This window comes from Melospiza georgiana, chromosome 2 (assembly GCF_028018845.1).
Source record: "Melospiza georgiana isolate bMelGeo1 chromosome 2, bMelGeo1.pri, whole genome shotgun sequence".
Classification (NCBI taxonomy): domain Eukaryota; kingdom Metazoa; phylum Chordata; class Aves; order Passeriformes; family Passerellidae; genus Melospiza; species Melospiza georgiana.
In genome coordinates, this window is record NC_080431.1 from 45,289,314 (window position 1) to 45,305,176 (window position 15,863).

A 15,863-nucleotide genomic window follows, 5' to 3' on the forward strand; every position below is an offset into this window, starting at 1 on the left:
TTGTGGTGCTTGTGTGTGCTGCCAGATTTTGTCATTTTATGTATTTACGTTCTTGAGAGATGAACTGCTCCTTGTCTTCCTCTACTTCTATGTAGCTTTGCTCCTTACATTTATATTGGTAATGAAAGTAAGGAATTTCTTCCTACACAGCTTTGTTGAATCTCAAGCTTTTGAATGGAGGAAGCGAGTCCTGACTTTTGATTTCTTTTTGGTTTAGAACAGGTAAGAAGCATTGAGTTGCTGAACAAAAGAGATCAGACTTAGATGATGATGCAAATGATGATTCAGAAGAGGTTTTAAAAGCAATGCCAATAAATATGATCATAAGCCATACCTACTCAGCTATTTCTCTATCTGTTGGCACAGCTCCGTATGTGTTTGCTACCCAAAGCCATTAAGCAATTTGTTTGCAATGAAGATGGTTAAGCCAAATGCCTGAAACAGAATTACTATGCTAGTCATGCCAATATTCCTTGGTGTGCAGAGACAGAAAGCTTCCTGAGGCTGTGGCTTGTTGATAGGTATGTAAAGACCTACATAGTCAAGAAGAAATTGAGAGGATGTTCAAGGATCTTCCTGTTTTTCTGGATTGCAAGGAAAAAGGATAAATACTGAATAACAGCTAAACAAGTTTAGCAGTAGGAGACGAGAGGCTTTTTCAGCCATGTGACAAACATTTGCCTTATTCATGCATCATAAATCTGCAGCTTGTTGTCGGTTTTTCCTTAGTCTTTCGGTACAGAGCCCTCGAGCGTACACACACTACTTGTTCTTGGAAATATATTGAAATAATAACTGTGATTCAGTTTGAGGTAAATAGAAAGGGAGGGACTTCTAATTTGGAGTGGCTAGATAAGTACTGTTCATGACTCTACATTTATTTGCTCCTTTCGAAGATATTCCCCCCCCCTCCCCAAGTCCTACCCTTTGTGTCCTGCTTTTCATTTAAAACTAGATAAAGCCTATTACATTGTAGGGAGTTTATTAAGAGCAACTTTTGAGGCCTGATTTGCTCCTGTCTTTCTTTAACACAGAATAATACAAAAAAAAAAAAAGGTAAAATTTACATTGCCAAAGTGTAGTGTTAAAAAAACCCAAACTGGTAATTTATTAAGAGAGATGCCTGTTGTAGAGACTGGGACTTGTGGTGGAGGGAGTTTACCTTAGAGTATTCCTTAAAATGACATTTCAACACATCTGGCAGGAGAATTGGTGAGCTTTCTGAGGTGTATGGCTGACACCTGTGGGAGGGGTGCTGTTTGCTCCCTGTAGTGGGTTTATGGGGCAAAGTTTTGATAGTGGGGGTGGCTACAGTGGCAGCTTCAGTGAAAAGCTTCAAGAAACTTTCCCTCTGTCCTATGGAGCCAGTGCCAGCCAGGTTCAGGATGGACTCACTGCTGATTAAAGGCCAAACACATTAGTGATGGTGGTAACACCTCTATGACAACTATTTAGGAGGAGTAAAAAGTTACTGTGTTGCAGTACACGGTGAAGACCAAGTTGAGGCAGCTGTGCCCCTGCAGCCCACGGTGAAGGCAGAATGCCAGAGCAGGCAGATGCCCCAAGGAAGCTGTGACCCTGTGCTGGAGGAGGCTCCTGGCTCCTGTGGACCCATGGAGAGACAGGAGCCCACGCTGGAGCAGGTTTGCGGGCAGGACTTGTGGCCTGTCCCATGGGGGTCCCGTGCCAGCAACTTATTCTGAGGGACTTCACCCTGTGGAAATGACCCATGCTGGAGCAGATGCTGAAGAGCTGCATCCTGTGTGAGTTGTTCCCACAGGAGAATGTCATGGAGGACTGTCTCTTATGGGATAGATACATGTGGAGCAGGGGAAGAGTGTGAGGTGCTCTCCCTCTGAGGGAGAAGCACTGACATCAGCCCCTATTAGGAGGACATAGAGATCAGGGTATAAAGGAAGGAGGTGAGGAAGGAAGATGTCACTAAGATTTGGGTTTACTTCTCATTATCCAGCTCTCATTTGACTGGCGATGAATTTGGTTAATTTCCCCAACTCTAGTCTATCCTGCCTGTATTTGTTGAGTGATCTCTTGCTGTCCTTATCTTAACCGATGAGCTTTTCACTTATATTTTCTTTCACCTGTCCAGATCAAAAGGGGAGTGACAGAGCAGCTTTTGTGCGTACCTAGTGTCCTGACAGTGTCAACCCACCACATGCTCACATTTTTTTGATTTGGAAGTGCTTGGCTTTCCTCTAAATTCTGCCCCCTTAGACCAATAGCATCACTGCTGTGCAAAATTCCAGCTGCAGGTTTTTGTCACAGAGATTTTGCATTGTCACTTGGTAATTCTCATTGACTTCCCAAAGAACTCATTTGCAATACAGAGTCATTCTAGGTACAATTACAATTATTTGATTCATTATTATTTCAATCAGATCACATATTGCATAACACAGGAAATTGAAAAGGTTTCATAAACACCTGTTCCAAATTGTGGCTTTATGTGTGAAATTTAGAATGAAAATACTTTTACCCATGAATTTTTTGTTTTCCTTTTTTTATGTTTTTTTTTTCTTTGTGGTTTTATTTCTTTCTTTTATGTGTTTCTTTTTCTTTACCTCTTCTTTTTTTTTAATGAGATGAGACTTTGTTGCAATCATTCTCAATTCTCATTAAATATGTAGGATTTAAATATAAATTTGAAATAGAGATTAGCTTATTTTTATCAATATTAGGGAATCTCAGATGCTGACAACCAGATTTCTTTTCTGTTACATAATTTTTTTAGGTTTTGCTTTTATTTAACTCCATATCTTTAATTGCCAGATAGCATTTTTTGTGAAGATAAGTGAAGAAAACAGTGAGTCCCACTAGTGGCCACTACCTACAGCTGGTGCCCAGTTCACATTCTAATCCATCCTAGCAAGTGGTGGCTTGTGTTCTTTTATGTAAAATTGCCATTGTATTTCAAACTTTGTATTCTAGTAAGATTTGCTTCTTTAGATAATGTTTAGAATAAGAGTCACAAAATCTTGTGTTTTAAAAAGAAAGGAGAGAAGCTTTTAAAGTATTTTTTAAAGAAACTCTTTTCAGAATGAAAGCAAACCACACACACATCAAGAAAGCAGAGTATGATAGACATTAAGAAAAATACGTACTATTTCTCTATTTTTTTAACAGATAGTTTGTAAATGTCATATAAAGGCTATGTTGTTCTTTTCATATTACCTAGAAAATCTCAGCAATGCCTAGACAGCAGGAAGAAAATATTCATGGATTGTTATATTATAGTCACAGTTCCTCTCATTTCCCAAAATGCACAGCTACTGTGTCATTTTAAGATTTAGAAGTCACTGCATTTATGTTTTAATGATCAATGGCAGCTCTTGATCTGAGTCATTAATGAGATTTTGACTGCATCTGCATTTAAAACTTGTGTTTTCTGCAATGGAGAAAGTATGCTTGGAAAATGAGATTTCTGTCATGGTAATAATAAGTTTTACATGCTCAAGCTGAGAGAATTCACTCTCACGAATCCTTTCCTCTACCCTATGGAAGGTTACACAGTAAAATTTTCTGTTGAATAGGGAGGGCAGAGGGAGAGCTCTTGCTACTATTTCCAATGGAGCCCTTTGTTCTACAGGCACATGGGGAATGACCCCTATTTGAATGAAGGGACCATTCTTCATCTTCTTCTATGTTGAGAGTAAAGTAGTAGGAAAAGTGTCCTCAAAGTGAAATGTGATTTTGTACCTCGATTATTTATTAAAATGCTTTTACTTTCTTTGAGGGCAGCAGAACACCTTGAGAATGACACATTGAGTGCATATGGTGTCACTTGGGGGATGTTTAATATATTGCCATAGATATTTGGGTACAGGTAAACTACTTTTAAAAATAGCAAATAATGGCCTTCTCAAACAACGCTTGAATAGTAATTCTATTCCTTAAAATCGTTCCTTATAATTGTTTTTTTATTATAATTTTTTTAAGTTTGTGAGTATCAGTGGATATTTTTATTAGTAATAACTTGCTTACAGGTTAGAGGAGAGAAGTATAAATATTTTTCATGCTAAAGAGATAAATTCTTAACAGGGTTTGCTTTTTTGCATGCTGCTTTCTCTGATGTATGCATTTCATTAATCTTTCTATACTTTCATTCAGAGATTTTTTCTGTCTACTTCATATTCATGTGAAGTTCTTCTGGTTAATTTCTCTTTGGCAATAGGCTAAATTTAAATTCCCAATACAAAAAAAAGACAGAATTTTCCAAATTACAAGTTGGTGAATATATAAAAAAAAAACCCCAGAGTGAACGATGATTGTTTTATTGTAAAAGTGTTTCAATGTTGTATTTAGACCTGTTGAAAAAGGAGTTGTTATAGGTACCTCACTGATTCCTTTATAAAGCCACGTTTTTCAGGAGATCACTACATATAGTCTAAATAGACCAACAGCTGTTGCAAAGCCAAAATACTGCCCATTAGGACATTAGAGAAGTAGCTTGGAACAGCTATAGATTATTTTCAGAATGTTGGGACCAGCCTAGCACTTCAAATGCCTCACTTGAATGAAAACCAAATCTGTAAACTGCCCAAGACATTAGAAGACATTGGTAGAGAAGTAGCACACAGCAAAATAACCAATCAACTAAATTCTAATATTTTCTTTTGGACAACATACACCTGCTTTTGATTTCTGTTAAGGCCGAGAGTCACAATCCTAACCACTGTTTTGGAAAAAATTGTTAAAAATGTATGAAGATATGAATAAAGGTTGTCCTGCAGGCTATTCATTATTTGGAGTTAACTGTATGGGAATTTGGTTGGCATGAACAATTTAATAGAAGATACTATTTCTAATTTGGCCATAGTAATTAAGGAGAATGCGAGACAAGGTTGACAAGATCGATAACATCTTTTTATTTTCTCTGTCAAAAATTGTCCACTACTGATTAAAATTATTTCTCAGCCGTGTTTGTCCTATACAGATCTTCAATTTGGCCAAATACTAGCTCTCAGGTCTTCAGCCATCATCTCATTTACAGCAGACAGCTTATCATTTTGCTTTTAACTTACTATGTGGCAATTGCAGCCTGTGTTAACACGTGGGAATTGCAGAACTTAATAACTAATCAGAATTATATAATTTTACACAAATAGCTACAATTCCAACAGATTAATTCCCTTGGAATACTTATGACTACATGATTCTGAGTCTCAGTTCTTTTAGAGCTTGAGTGGAGGACAGAATATCTATACCCCAAATATACCTTCCCTCCAAATGTTGAAAAAAAATCAGACTGTAAAATGCTTAGGACTCTCTATTCCTTCATCCCGTGTTAGAACTTTGCAGAATGAGAATAATTTAGGAGTGAAAGATCCTTTAAGACAATTGAGTTGTACTGTTATGCCAGCACTGCCAAGTCCATCACTAAGCCATGTCTGTAATTGCATGTCTTAAATACCTCCAGAAATGGTGACTCAACAGCTTTCTTGGGCAGCCCATTTAAGTGCTTGACAACCTTTTCTCTGAGATGTTTTCCTGGTATCCTCCCCCAGCACAATTTGAGGCCATTTTCTCTTATCCTATTGCTTTTTACCTGGGAGAAGAGAACAGCTCCTACTCGGCTACAGCATCTTCTCAGGTACTTGTAGTGAGTACAAGCTCACCCCTGAACCTCCTTTTTAATAGTCTAAACAACCTTGGTACCCTCAGCTGCTCCCTGTACAAATTGGGCTTCAGACTCTTCACCAGATTCATTGCCCTTCTCTGGACACCCTCCAGCACCTCAATGTCCTTGTGGTGAGAGGCCCAAAACTGAACACAAGATTTGAGGTGTGGCTGCACCAGTGCCGAGTACTGGAGGACAATCCCTGCCCTGGTCCTGCTGGTCAAATTGTTGCTGATACAGGCCAGGGTGCCATTGGCCCTCTTGGCCACCTGGGCACAAGCAGCGCCTCAAGTTTTTTTTTTGTTGGGCAGATTTCCAGCCATCCACCCACAAAACAGTAGGGCTGAATGAGATTATTGTGAACCAAGAGCAGGACACATCACTTTGCCATATTTAACCTCATGCAATTCACCTAAAGCCGTGGATCCAACCTTTGTACATCCCTCTGCTGAGCCTTCCTACCCTCCAACAGGAAACACTCCCACCAACTTAGTATTGTCTGCAAACTTACTAGAGATGTGACAATAGTGTCCACTTTCATCCATCTCTGGATAAATAATTGCCTGCTTTGTACTTTGAGATCTTTCGGAAGAAATGAATGAGCTGGAAAAAAAATGTTCTTACGTCTGGACACTGACAGTTTGGGAGATTAGAAGGGAAATGAAGAAGAATAGTTCAAGAGAGAACTCCAGTTACCATGAACTAAAAATCCACTGAATTTCATGAACTAAGGAAAAGAGTGATCCCACAGTGGTTTATAAAAGTCTTATTGGCTCAGAGATTGTTTTGCATTTTTGTAATTCCTTTTACTAGCAATTTTAATCTCAGGGGAAACAAAAACCCAAGATATTTTATGTAGTAATTGTCCACTGCATGGCATAAAGATGACCACTCTGTAATACCCCTTATAATATTAGAACTTCCCCTTATAAACCTAAAACTTCCAAAACTGACCTCCCTGGATAAATGTAAAAGGATTTAGAATTTTAAATTTAAAATTATTAAAAAAATTGACAGTTATGCATGCATAAACTACTGGCTAAGAACAAAAATCAACAATTTCAGGCCTCATCCTACAAACACCTCACTTGAGTAATTGCTTGCTTATATTTAGGTAGTGAATATCATTGGATTAATTATATGGATGAGGGTTGCACATCTGGACTCTTGTTCTCATTGGAATCCTGAATAGAGGCTGGTTTTGATACATGAGTGGTTTTGTGGAAGCCATTACAAATCGGTTATTACCTATATCTTAATACTGGAAAATTTTAATGTGGACAAAGGGAATAGTAGCAGCTTCTGTTCTGTGCAGTAATGCCCAGAGGTAAATTTATGCTAGGACAATAGAAGCAGAGAATCTGTTATTATCTTTGCTAATGCTGGGACTCTGTGGTTTATTTTAGGATTTATTTTTTAAAGGCATGGGTGCATAAACCATACCATATACAAATGTTAAGTGAAAGTTACATTTATAACTATAGTTAGGTATTAGTTATGTTTAGACTTAATATTAAATATGTTTAAGCTTTTCTGATTGCCTAACTATTTTCATGGAAATGTGGTTTGTATTCTCATGAAAACTGCAGAATAAAAAAAGCTGTACTTTGCCGTTGGTGTCTTCCAACCACACCATTCCTGATTGAAATGTCTAAGAAAAAAAGGAGCTTTTCAGCCTTAGGGAAACCAATTCAAAACCATTAAGCATAGCTCAATCTCTACACTGAACAGAAAAAAATCACTTTTGGATTGAGGATAAAGCGTCGCGTATGCCAAATCTCAAATAAGGTATTGAGAAAGCTTCATGCAAGCCTGTGAGCTCTGCATAGCACTGAATATTATTTTCTTTGATAAATAGATAAAGTCATAATAGATTGGAGAGCATAAAACTCAGTAGGCCTTTATTTCAAGAAGGTCTCTTAGTTTCACCTTTACTGCTGAAACCTGACTTGTAATTGGGTAAGTGAAAGTCCAGGTTTAGAAGGTTCACTTTTTAGAAGAACTGAATGGGTCTTATAACATTCTGCACATTAATTTGTGTCTTTTAAAATAGGCACAAATTCTCTTTCCCGTTTTTAAAAGACATTTGCCATAATGGAAGCAGATGGAATGGTATTCATTGGTATTTCTTCCAAAGCTCATTATCAAGTATACAGTGGCAGAAAACAAAAAAAAGTGCCCTACAGGACACAAAACAAAGTGCCCCTTTAACTAAAATGCTGAAATCTATCCCATCCATATTTCATTCCATGAACATTTCTGTCTAATCTAATTGACTTAAATTTTCAAGATAAAATTGTTTTAATGGTAAAAGAAGTGTATTTGTCTATACCAGACACAATTCATAACAAAAGAACACAGACCTAATACAAGATATAAGGGAAAAAAGGTAAAAAAATGTTGTTTAGCTTCACTATGCAAAACAGGAAGATAGCATGCATTGTGTAACATGATTGAGGTAATATGGGAAACCTAGTTTTGCATAACCATAATGAGACATTTTATGTTGTGTTTTAATAGATGGGTGACATTTATTTTTCTTTGCTAAGAAGGGGAAAGCATATTTGTTAGAATGGTTTTCAGTAAATGTATTAGAAATGTTTCTTGACTTCAGGGCACGCTTTTTAAGTGGTGAAAATATTCAGAACAGAGGACTTCAAAAGGAAGACTGGCAGACTTGAAAAGGGAGCATAAACATCTAGGTGAAAACTTTTTGTGACTTTTTGTTGCAAAATAATGATCATTTAGGTAAATCTGCTCTTCCTGATCAGGTGGTCTCCTACTTCTTTTCAAAATATGAATTTTCAAGAGGGAAGATAATTTAAAACTAGATGAGTTTTAGTAAAATAAAATTGGCAAAATATGGCTGAAAATACAGTATTTGTGCATAATTTGGGTATTTCTTTTATTTAGGTTGTACTTAAAAAATACAGTGCACTATTTTGCTCGTGGATGCCTTTCAGATTAAAGGTATTTCCTTGTTTCATGGTGAAGAATTGCAATCAATGAGAATTAAGTATTAAAAATTTAAAAGGTGAAGAACAATAAACATACTAATTATTCGTTGTTGGTGTTTGTAAATTTTCAAAGATTGGAAAAAAACTCTCGTATTCCTGTAGACTAGAAAGTAATCATGCTTTTTATTATCGCACATAATATAGGATCCATTTCTTCTAGACTTTAAAAATTAAATTCCTTACTGTTTCTATCCAGCTTCTCCTCTTTGGCTATTGAATATTGTACTACAGTAGCATATTTATGCCTGAGTGTCCTCAGTACATGTCCTGTGGATTGAACTCAGCCTAAAACCAGTCTTGCAAACTAGCTGTAAACCCTCAGGCATATCTAAACCATATGGTAAGTGCAGTGGATGTCCCAAAGACAACACAAATATCTAATCTGCATGGTGTTTTGTAGCATTGTGTGTGATATACCAGCTCAATTTGTGAGAGCTAGAACATTACCCATTTTTTGCTACTTTAATATTTTTATCCTAAAATAGAAAAAAGAGAAAACAATTATGGACTGTGTTTTGTTTGTGAGGCATGCATATGAAAGTTCAGGAAAATAGTCAGTGCCAAAGCAGTGTACTAATATATACAGTCCCAATTCATAGAATCACACAACAGCTCAGGTTGGAAGGGACCTTCAAAGATCTAGCCTTTTGTGGGAAGGAGAACTTTAATGAGATTATCTGGCAACCTGCCACATTGAATCTTGAAAACTTTACGGGATGGAAGTTGTTGGGGAAGAGAAGGAGAAAAAATATACCACGTGTCTCTGTGTAGTAGCTAGTCACATCTTAGCTCAGCTGGGGTTGCCTTTCTTCTTCCAGGTGTTATCCCTTGGTATCCTCACAGTCTCCCTGTGGTGTCCAGTTTGTAAGCACTGTCTGAATTCAACTTCTTTTCAAGGCCTGTACAGCCCCCCAGCTGGCCCTATGAGCACAGCTGCTCTCTGTGCCTCCACCCCCAATATCTTCACTTACTTTGTAGCTACTCCCAAAACCTCACAGAATTTAGCAGGTATTTTGCTAGCTACATAGGTCGGTACTTAAAGGTTTTCTTCCTGCCTCTATCCCTTCCAGCTTTGAGAATGTAATGAAATTTATAACAGAGGGAGGAATACCTGTTTGAGAATGATGTTCAAAATCTGTGATCCTGCTTCTATCAAGTATTTCTCACACCCTATTTTTGGTTCGGTCTTCACTTAACACATCTGATCAGAGAAGTTCTTTTATGCTTATGCCTGTCATTGTTTACCTGCATTGAAAGCCTTCATACAGAAAAAAAAAATAGTTAAAGAAAAAGCTAATGAGTTAGAAAAGAAATAGTATAATAACAAAAATGGGAACAAAAATACTTTATCTCTCTGAGCAGCCAGGCAGGCAGAAAGGAGAAAAATGTGGTAAGTAAGCTGTGGAGAATAGGAGGTTTAAAAACTGAAGTGCCTCTATTTTAGAGACACTGCATATGTTTTCCAGCTGCAGGATGGGAAGCAAGATGTCAGTAGCATGGCTGGAGGTTAAGATAGGGCTGGAAGACAATTGGGGCACACAGAATCAATTGTATAGCTGTCACAGCAAAAATTTATTTGGTTCTGCATCTAGAAGTTTCACAGTTGCTCCAAACACATGCACAATGCTATATAGCTTACAACAATGGTTATACTAAGTGACAATGGGTGACAAATCTAGTTGGCTAACTGGAATGGAGTGGAATACAATAGAGCATAAGACAATTATTCTGCAAAAGGGAAGCCCAAAGTCCTAATATTAAGATTTTATAGGAGATACTAAGATAGTGGGGTAGGACTGGGATAATAGTAATTAGAACAGAATAGTTATTCATTATTACACAGCCTCCCACCAAGACTGCCCAGATGTCTCAAGAGAAAATGCCAACATATGAAGCAAAGAAAAGAACAAAATAATCAGACAGCAAGAGATGGGAATATCCACTTAGAGGGAACTTTTCTCCAAATTATTTTTTAAATTATTTTCTTTTAAATCATGAAATATGGCACATAATCTCTCTTTCAAAACCTTTTAACAGTTAGTTAGCATAAAATTCCCAAGAATATCACGAGTTGTATGTGCCAAGTCCTTCTTTGAGTCTTGGTAAAGTCTTGACATCAGTGACATCCTGTGGCATTGAATTCCATAATCTAATTATGTGCTGCATTAAAAAGTATGTTCTTTTATCAGATTTGGAGCCTCTGCTTTTCACTTTCACTTAGTGTCCTTTTGTTCTTGAATTATGAGACGCAGGACTACAGAAGCTCCTGATCTATTTTCTCTTTGCCACTTACCATTTTTATACTTTCATCATATCCCTCCTTATTCATCTTTTATTTTTTTTTTCTTAAGGTTAACAATTCCAGTTTTTTCAGTCTTTTCCTATGAAGGCTTGTCTATGTGCCTAATTATCACAATCAGTCTTTTCTGAATACCTTCTAATACAGTAATATCTTTTTGTGGTGGGGTGACCAGTACTTCACACTATTCCAGAGAAGGGAAAATTATTGATTCATATAATGACATATTTTCTTTCTTTCTTATTCTTCACCTCATTTTCTTCTGTATTTGAAAATTTTATGTGCTTTTTTGACTGCAGCTGCTCATCAAGCAGGACTCTTCTTTGAGCTGTCTGCAGTGAGACCCAGGTGTTTTTCCTAAAATAGTGCTAGTAAGTGAGATCTCTGATAAGACAAATAATCTGTTACACATTTAGATTTCTTTGTTTTGTTTTTGGTTTGTTTGTTTGTTTGGTGGTTTGTTGGTTTTTGGTGGGTTTTTAAGATGGCCACCCTGAGTCAATTTTCTCTCAGATTTCCTGTCTTATTTAGACTTGGTTAATAATATTTCTTTGTTATTTGTAAATTTTGCCAAGTTGCTGTTCACTTTTTTTTTTGACGTTACTTAATACATTTCGAGCACTTGGTCCTTGTATGATGCCTTGAAGCACCCTGCCATTGAGGTTTTGCTATAGTGAAAATTGACAGTATGTATTTTTTGTTTTTTTTAATCTTTGAGAAAAGTTTTGCTTCATTTTGCATCCTATCCCAAAATTACTTAGCCTCTAACTTGAGATGGAGACTGAATCTCTTGAGAGGAACATTGTTCTCACCACATTTATTCAATTACACTAACAAGGTCAAGGGCCAAGTTGCCTTCACAATTAAAGCTAAATATTTGAGAGACAACTATCCTGTTTGCAACCACAAGTATGGAAATTAAGGACAGAAAATGGAAAACTAATTAATTCATCATGTTGGGCAGACACGTTCAAAATCAAGATGGGAGCAAGGTTTTAACACGGCAGTTCTGAGAATTGTCTTGGTGATAATCATAAAAACCAGGAATTTAATCATTGCAAATAGACAGGAATATATGAGTCTACTTGTTACACCTCAGACTTTGTGTGAAAATAAGGAAAAGGCAAACTAGTGGTATGGTCTAGACAGCTGTTAATTTTCAAGACTTTCTTTCACAATCTGATATGAACCAAGATATTTTAGGATTTGAAATATCTAAAGTTCTTGTTGGAAAGGGGAAGGGCAAACTTATTTTGAGGCTTTATAGGTCCTGACCTCCCCTAGGCCTGCTTATTTCCTGGTATCTCTCTCTCTTTCTCTCAAGTGTTCTCCATCCTCTCCCTGAGAGAGTCTATGTGTGCTTCACCAACCCTGACTGCCTACAGTATGCAACAGACCTCACCACCTTTCTGCACCAAGAAGATTGCTTGCACAGAGAAGGCTCCTCAGACTGCTTGGGACACCTTGCACAGATGCATGCCACTGCCTTGAACTCAGAATGGACACTAAAAGAGATCCTGAACATATTGGTGGGAAGTGTGATCAGACACCTGCAACTCAGACCCTACCTGTTTGGTAAAGGAACTATAAGGAAAGCTAGAACTTCTTGTGATATTCCCATAGTTTTATCTGACATAAATCCTGTATTTTCCATACCGTAGTCCACCCAATCCTAATCCAAACTATTTTGGGTGGAGCACAGGTTGACACCAGTTAACAGTGACAACAGGGATTAAGTATTTAATTTGTGAACAAGCCTATGAAAATGTTAGTAACTCCTCAATAACTAGTGCTGGTGCCTGATAAGCTGAGAGGACAGAACATGAAATATAATCTTTGTCTATCTATGGACCAATTATACATACATATCTATATATATATATATATGCACAATATATATCTATGTGTATAAGAGTATTTATACTACATATATTCTTTTTCCTTTAGCAAGCTGCTTTGATACAGTAAAATGTAGGATGCGGAATTATAGGAGAGTAACAGAAAAAGTTGCCACTGTGACCTTTTTGTTAATTCATAGCAACACAAAAAGTACCGGTAAAATATAGCACAATCGAAAATTTAGAGTTTCTCATTTGAAGGAAGAATAGGAAGAAAACTTGGTGCTCTCACTAAATTGTTGAAGGCTCTAAAATACCACAGGGCTTGTGCAAAATAAGACAGTGACAGAGATGGACCATAAAATGTATAGTCACACCTATTAGTGAACATATTGTTATATTAATGGCACTTCTGCATCAAATATAAGAATAGAAACAATACTGTGTGTCATTTAGTTAATTTAGAGGGAAAAAATTATAGCAAAAGTATGAGCTCACTGCAACAATTCAAAGCTGAATGCTTTTCACAATAGATTTGCAAAATAAGCAGCCACCTAATAAAAAGTTATGTCAGTTTTTACAGTTTGCCTACCAAACCTAAGAAAATAGCATTAAATGATTGGCGGCGGAGTTTTGTGGAAACAATACACATGGAAAACAGTGACAATACTGTGCCTGGTGCTGGCTTCATACTGAAAATATCTGTGCTTTGCAGTTGCTGTGGAGTAATATATCTCTTGAAATGTGTGTACATTCAAGTAGTATTAAGAGATAAATATATATCTTTTCAATGGTGCTTTTTCATTTGGGAGAATGTCACAGAATACTTTTCAGCACCTCTGGGAAGCTGTTACTCACTATGCAAAGCCTGTATCCCACTATTTTTCGTGTAAACCCATAATGATAAAATATATCAATAAATAAGTATTTAAATGCTGTCTGAAATAAACCTGTATCACTGTAACAATTCAGGGAAGAATCTGTACTTCTTTCTTTTGGGGATTTTTTTTTTCTTTTTTCTCTAGAACCTATATAAGAATTGATTTGAATACATTTAGATTTTCCCATTTTCAGACAAGCTTCTTGTTTCTCTACTTTCCTTAAAAGGCTGTGCATCCTCCTACGTTCCCCAGTGTAGCAGGATAAGAGACACTGCATTTTCCAAATAGAATGTTTTAATACTTTCCATCCTTCCATGTTGTTAGTCCCAAGCAATGACTTCTTTCTGAGGAGTGGTATCAATAGTTATTACTTTAACGTACAAGATAGTAAGTGAAATATCACAATGGGAATAAATTGTCAAGGATGATATTGGCTAAGATACTTGCTTATTTGAAAGGTCCAGTTTCATCCTGAAATCTGTGACAAGAAAGACATCAAGTTTGAATCACAGGGGTTTATGTAACTACTGGGAGAAGGATTGGGTGGTATGGTTTTGGTACCTCTACATTTCAATTTCATATAAAACAAAATGCAATTATGCTTTTTTTTTTTCGTTAGGCTAAGTAAACTAATAGAATTATGAGGCACTGAAGGTAACCTTTCTGAATTTAGGCTTGTTTTTCTTTCTTTTTTTTTTACCTGAAGTTTACAGCCGTAGAAGTATATGTGTAAGATACTCAGCTGTCCTATACTTGATCAGGAACTTGATTAGGGGGCAATTTGGTGCTGTTGTTACTGGGGATTTTCCACATATACACAATCACAGAGACATAAATATATGCAATTTTTCTATTTATATCTTAAAATATCACTTGAAAATCATAACAGCAAAAACCAACAGGAATTCTGTTTTTATTAAAGCGGAGTTCAGATTTCGTCCAAGTATGACAAAAATACTGTTGAAAAGCTGTTTTTTATGAACACTCTCAAATCACTTGGTATTTTGCTTTTTTGTATTGTTCTGTTTCAGTTTTGTTTTTTGTTTTGTTTTCTCTATGACAGCACTCTATTTTTCAAAGACATTGACTTTCTCCTGACACTTTTAATTATACTTTTTTATGTAAGACAAACCATGGTCCTTAAACCATCCAGTCAAATCTCTCCAAGCAGAAATATATATGGGTCCCAGAAGAAAACAGCTGAAAACATTAAAGCTAGATGGACAGATACATTAATTATTACATTAACTTCAAACATTGTTTTCCATACCAATGTGACTTTGAGAAATAGAGAATCTATCAAATCAAGTATTTGACAGGTGACATATAAGGTATCATGTCATTTATCTGTTAGACAAGAAAATGCTCTTCTAGCTGAATCTTAATAAAAGAAACTTCCGTCTCCATACTTACAAAGATTTCACAAAATACTTGGATCGTGCCTATGCACAAGATGTCTGCATTATTTCCTTTAATATCAAGTATTCTTTTAAGTATATTGGTGTATCATTAACAACCTGTAAACATCAGCAGGTATATGAATACTGTCCATTCATAGAACTTGACTTTTGAAAACATAACTCTCAGAGTGCCTCCTTTGAATTTTCCCAACTGGTATGGAACCCAAGGCTGAATCAGTGGAAATACTAATCTTTTCCTTCCTATCGAAATTAAATACAGTATTGCAAACTTTTGTGTTGTATTCTCAAGCTCTTACTGACCATTTATTGTAAAGCCATACCAAAAAAGAATAAATAAAATTCAAAATGTTCTCTAGCCTGAAGATTTCAAAGTTGTATTTATCTCCATAGTTCTGTAAAAGCCTTGTTCTACTGAATGAAGAATATTTTTATTTTAAAGGCAAGTCTTTAGTAGGAAACTTAATACAAGTTACCTACCTTGTCATTTAAAATAAATGGTAGCTGTGATGGCTTCACTCATTGACTTGGTTTTAGTTGTTCATCTGGTTTTTGTTAAATTTCAGATTTTATTGATTTTGAACAGTGAAATCAGATTGGCCTTTAACTTTTAGGTTCCAATTCACATTCCATTAATCAGGTATAACATAGTTCTGTTCATGCAATATTAAGTTAGAGCTCCAGGAGGCAGAGGGAGAGGAAGATCCCCAAAGAGAAAAGCAATAAAGTTTATACTTCAAAATTTAAAAAATATATCAGTTCAATTGGCTTCCTT

At 36.3% G+C, this 15,863-nt stretch overlaps 1 protein-coding gene across 6 annotated transcripts in view; it reads left to right on the top strand.

Moving 5' to 3' along the window:
* PCDH9 (protocadherin 9) overlaps positions 1–15,863 on the top strand; it is a 671,931-nt gene that overhangs the window by 165,593 nt on the left and 490,475 nt on the right. Inside the window, exon 3 of one of the 6 annotated variants that reach the window (XM_058045086.1) lies at positions 12,276–15,452. The exons of the other annotated variants lie outside the window; for them this stretch is intronic. Coding sequence (XP_057901069.1) covers positions 12,276–12,296 — 21 coding nt within the window. The 3' untranslated portion in view covers positions 12,297–15,452. Of the gene's footprint in view, positions 1–12,275; positions 15,453–15,863 lie in introns of those variants that run through there. 6 annotated transcript variants of the gene reach the window in all.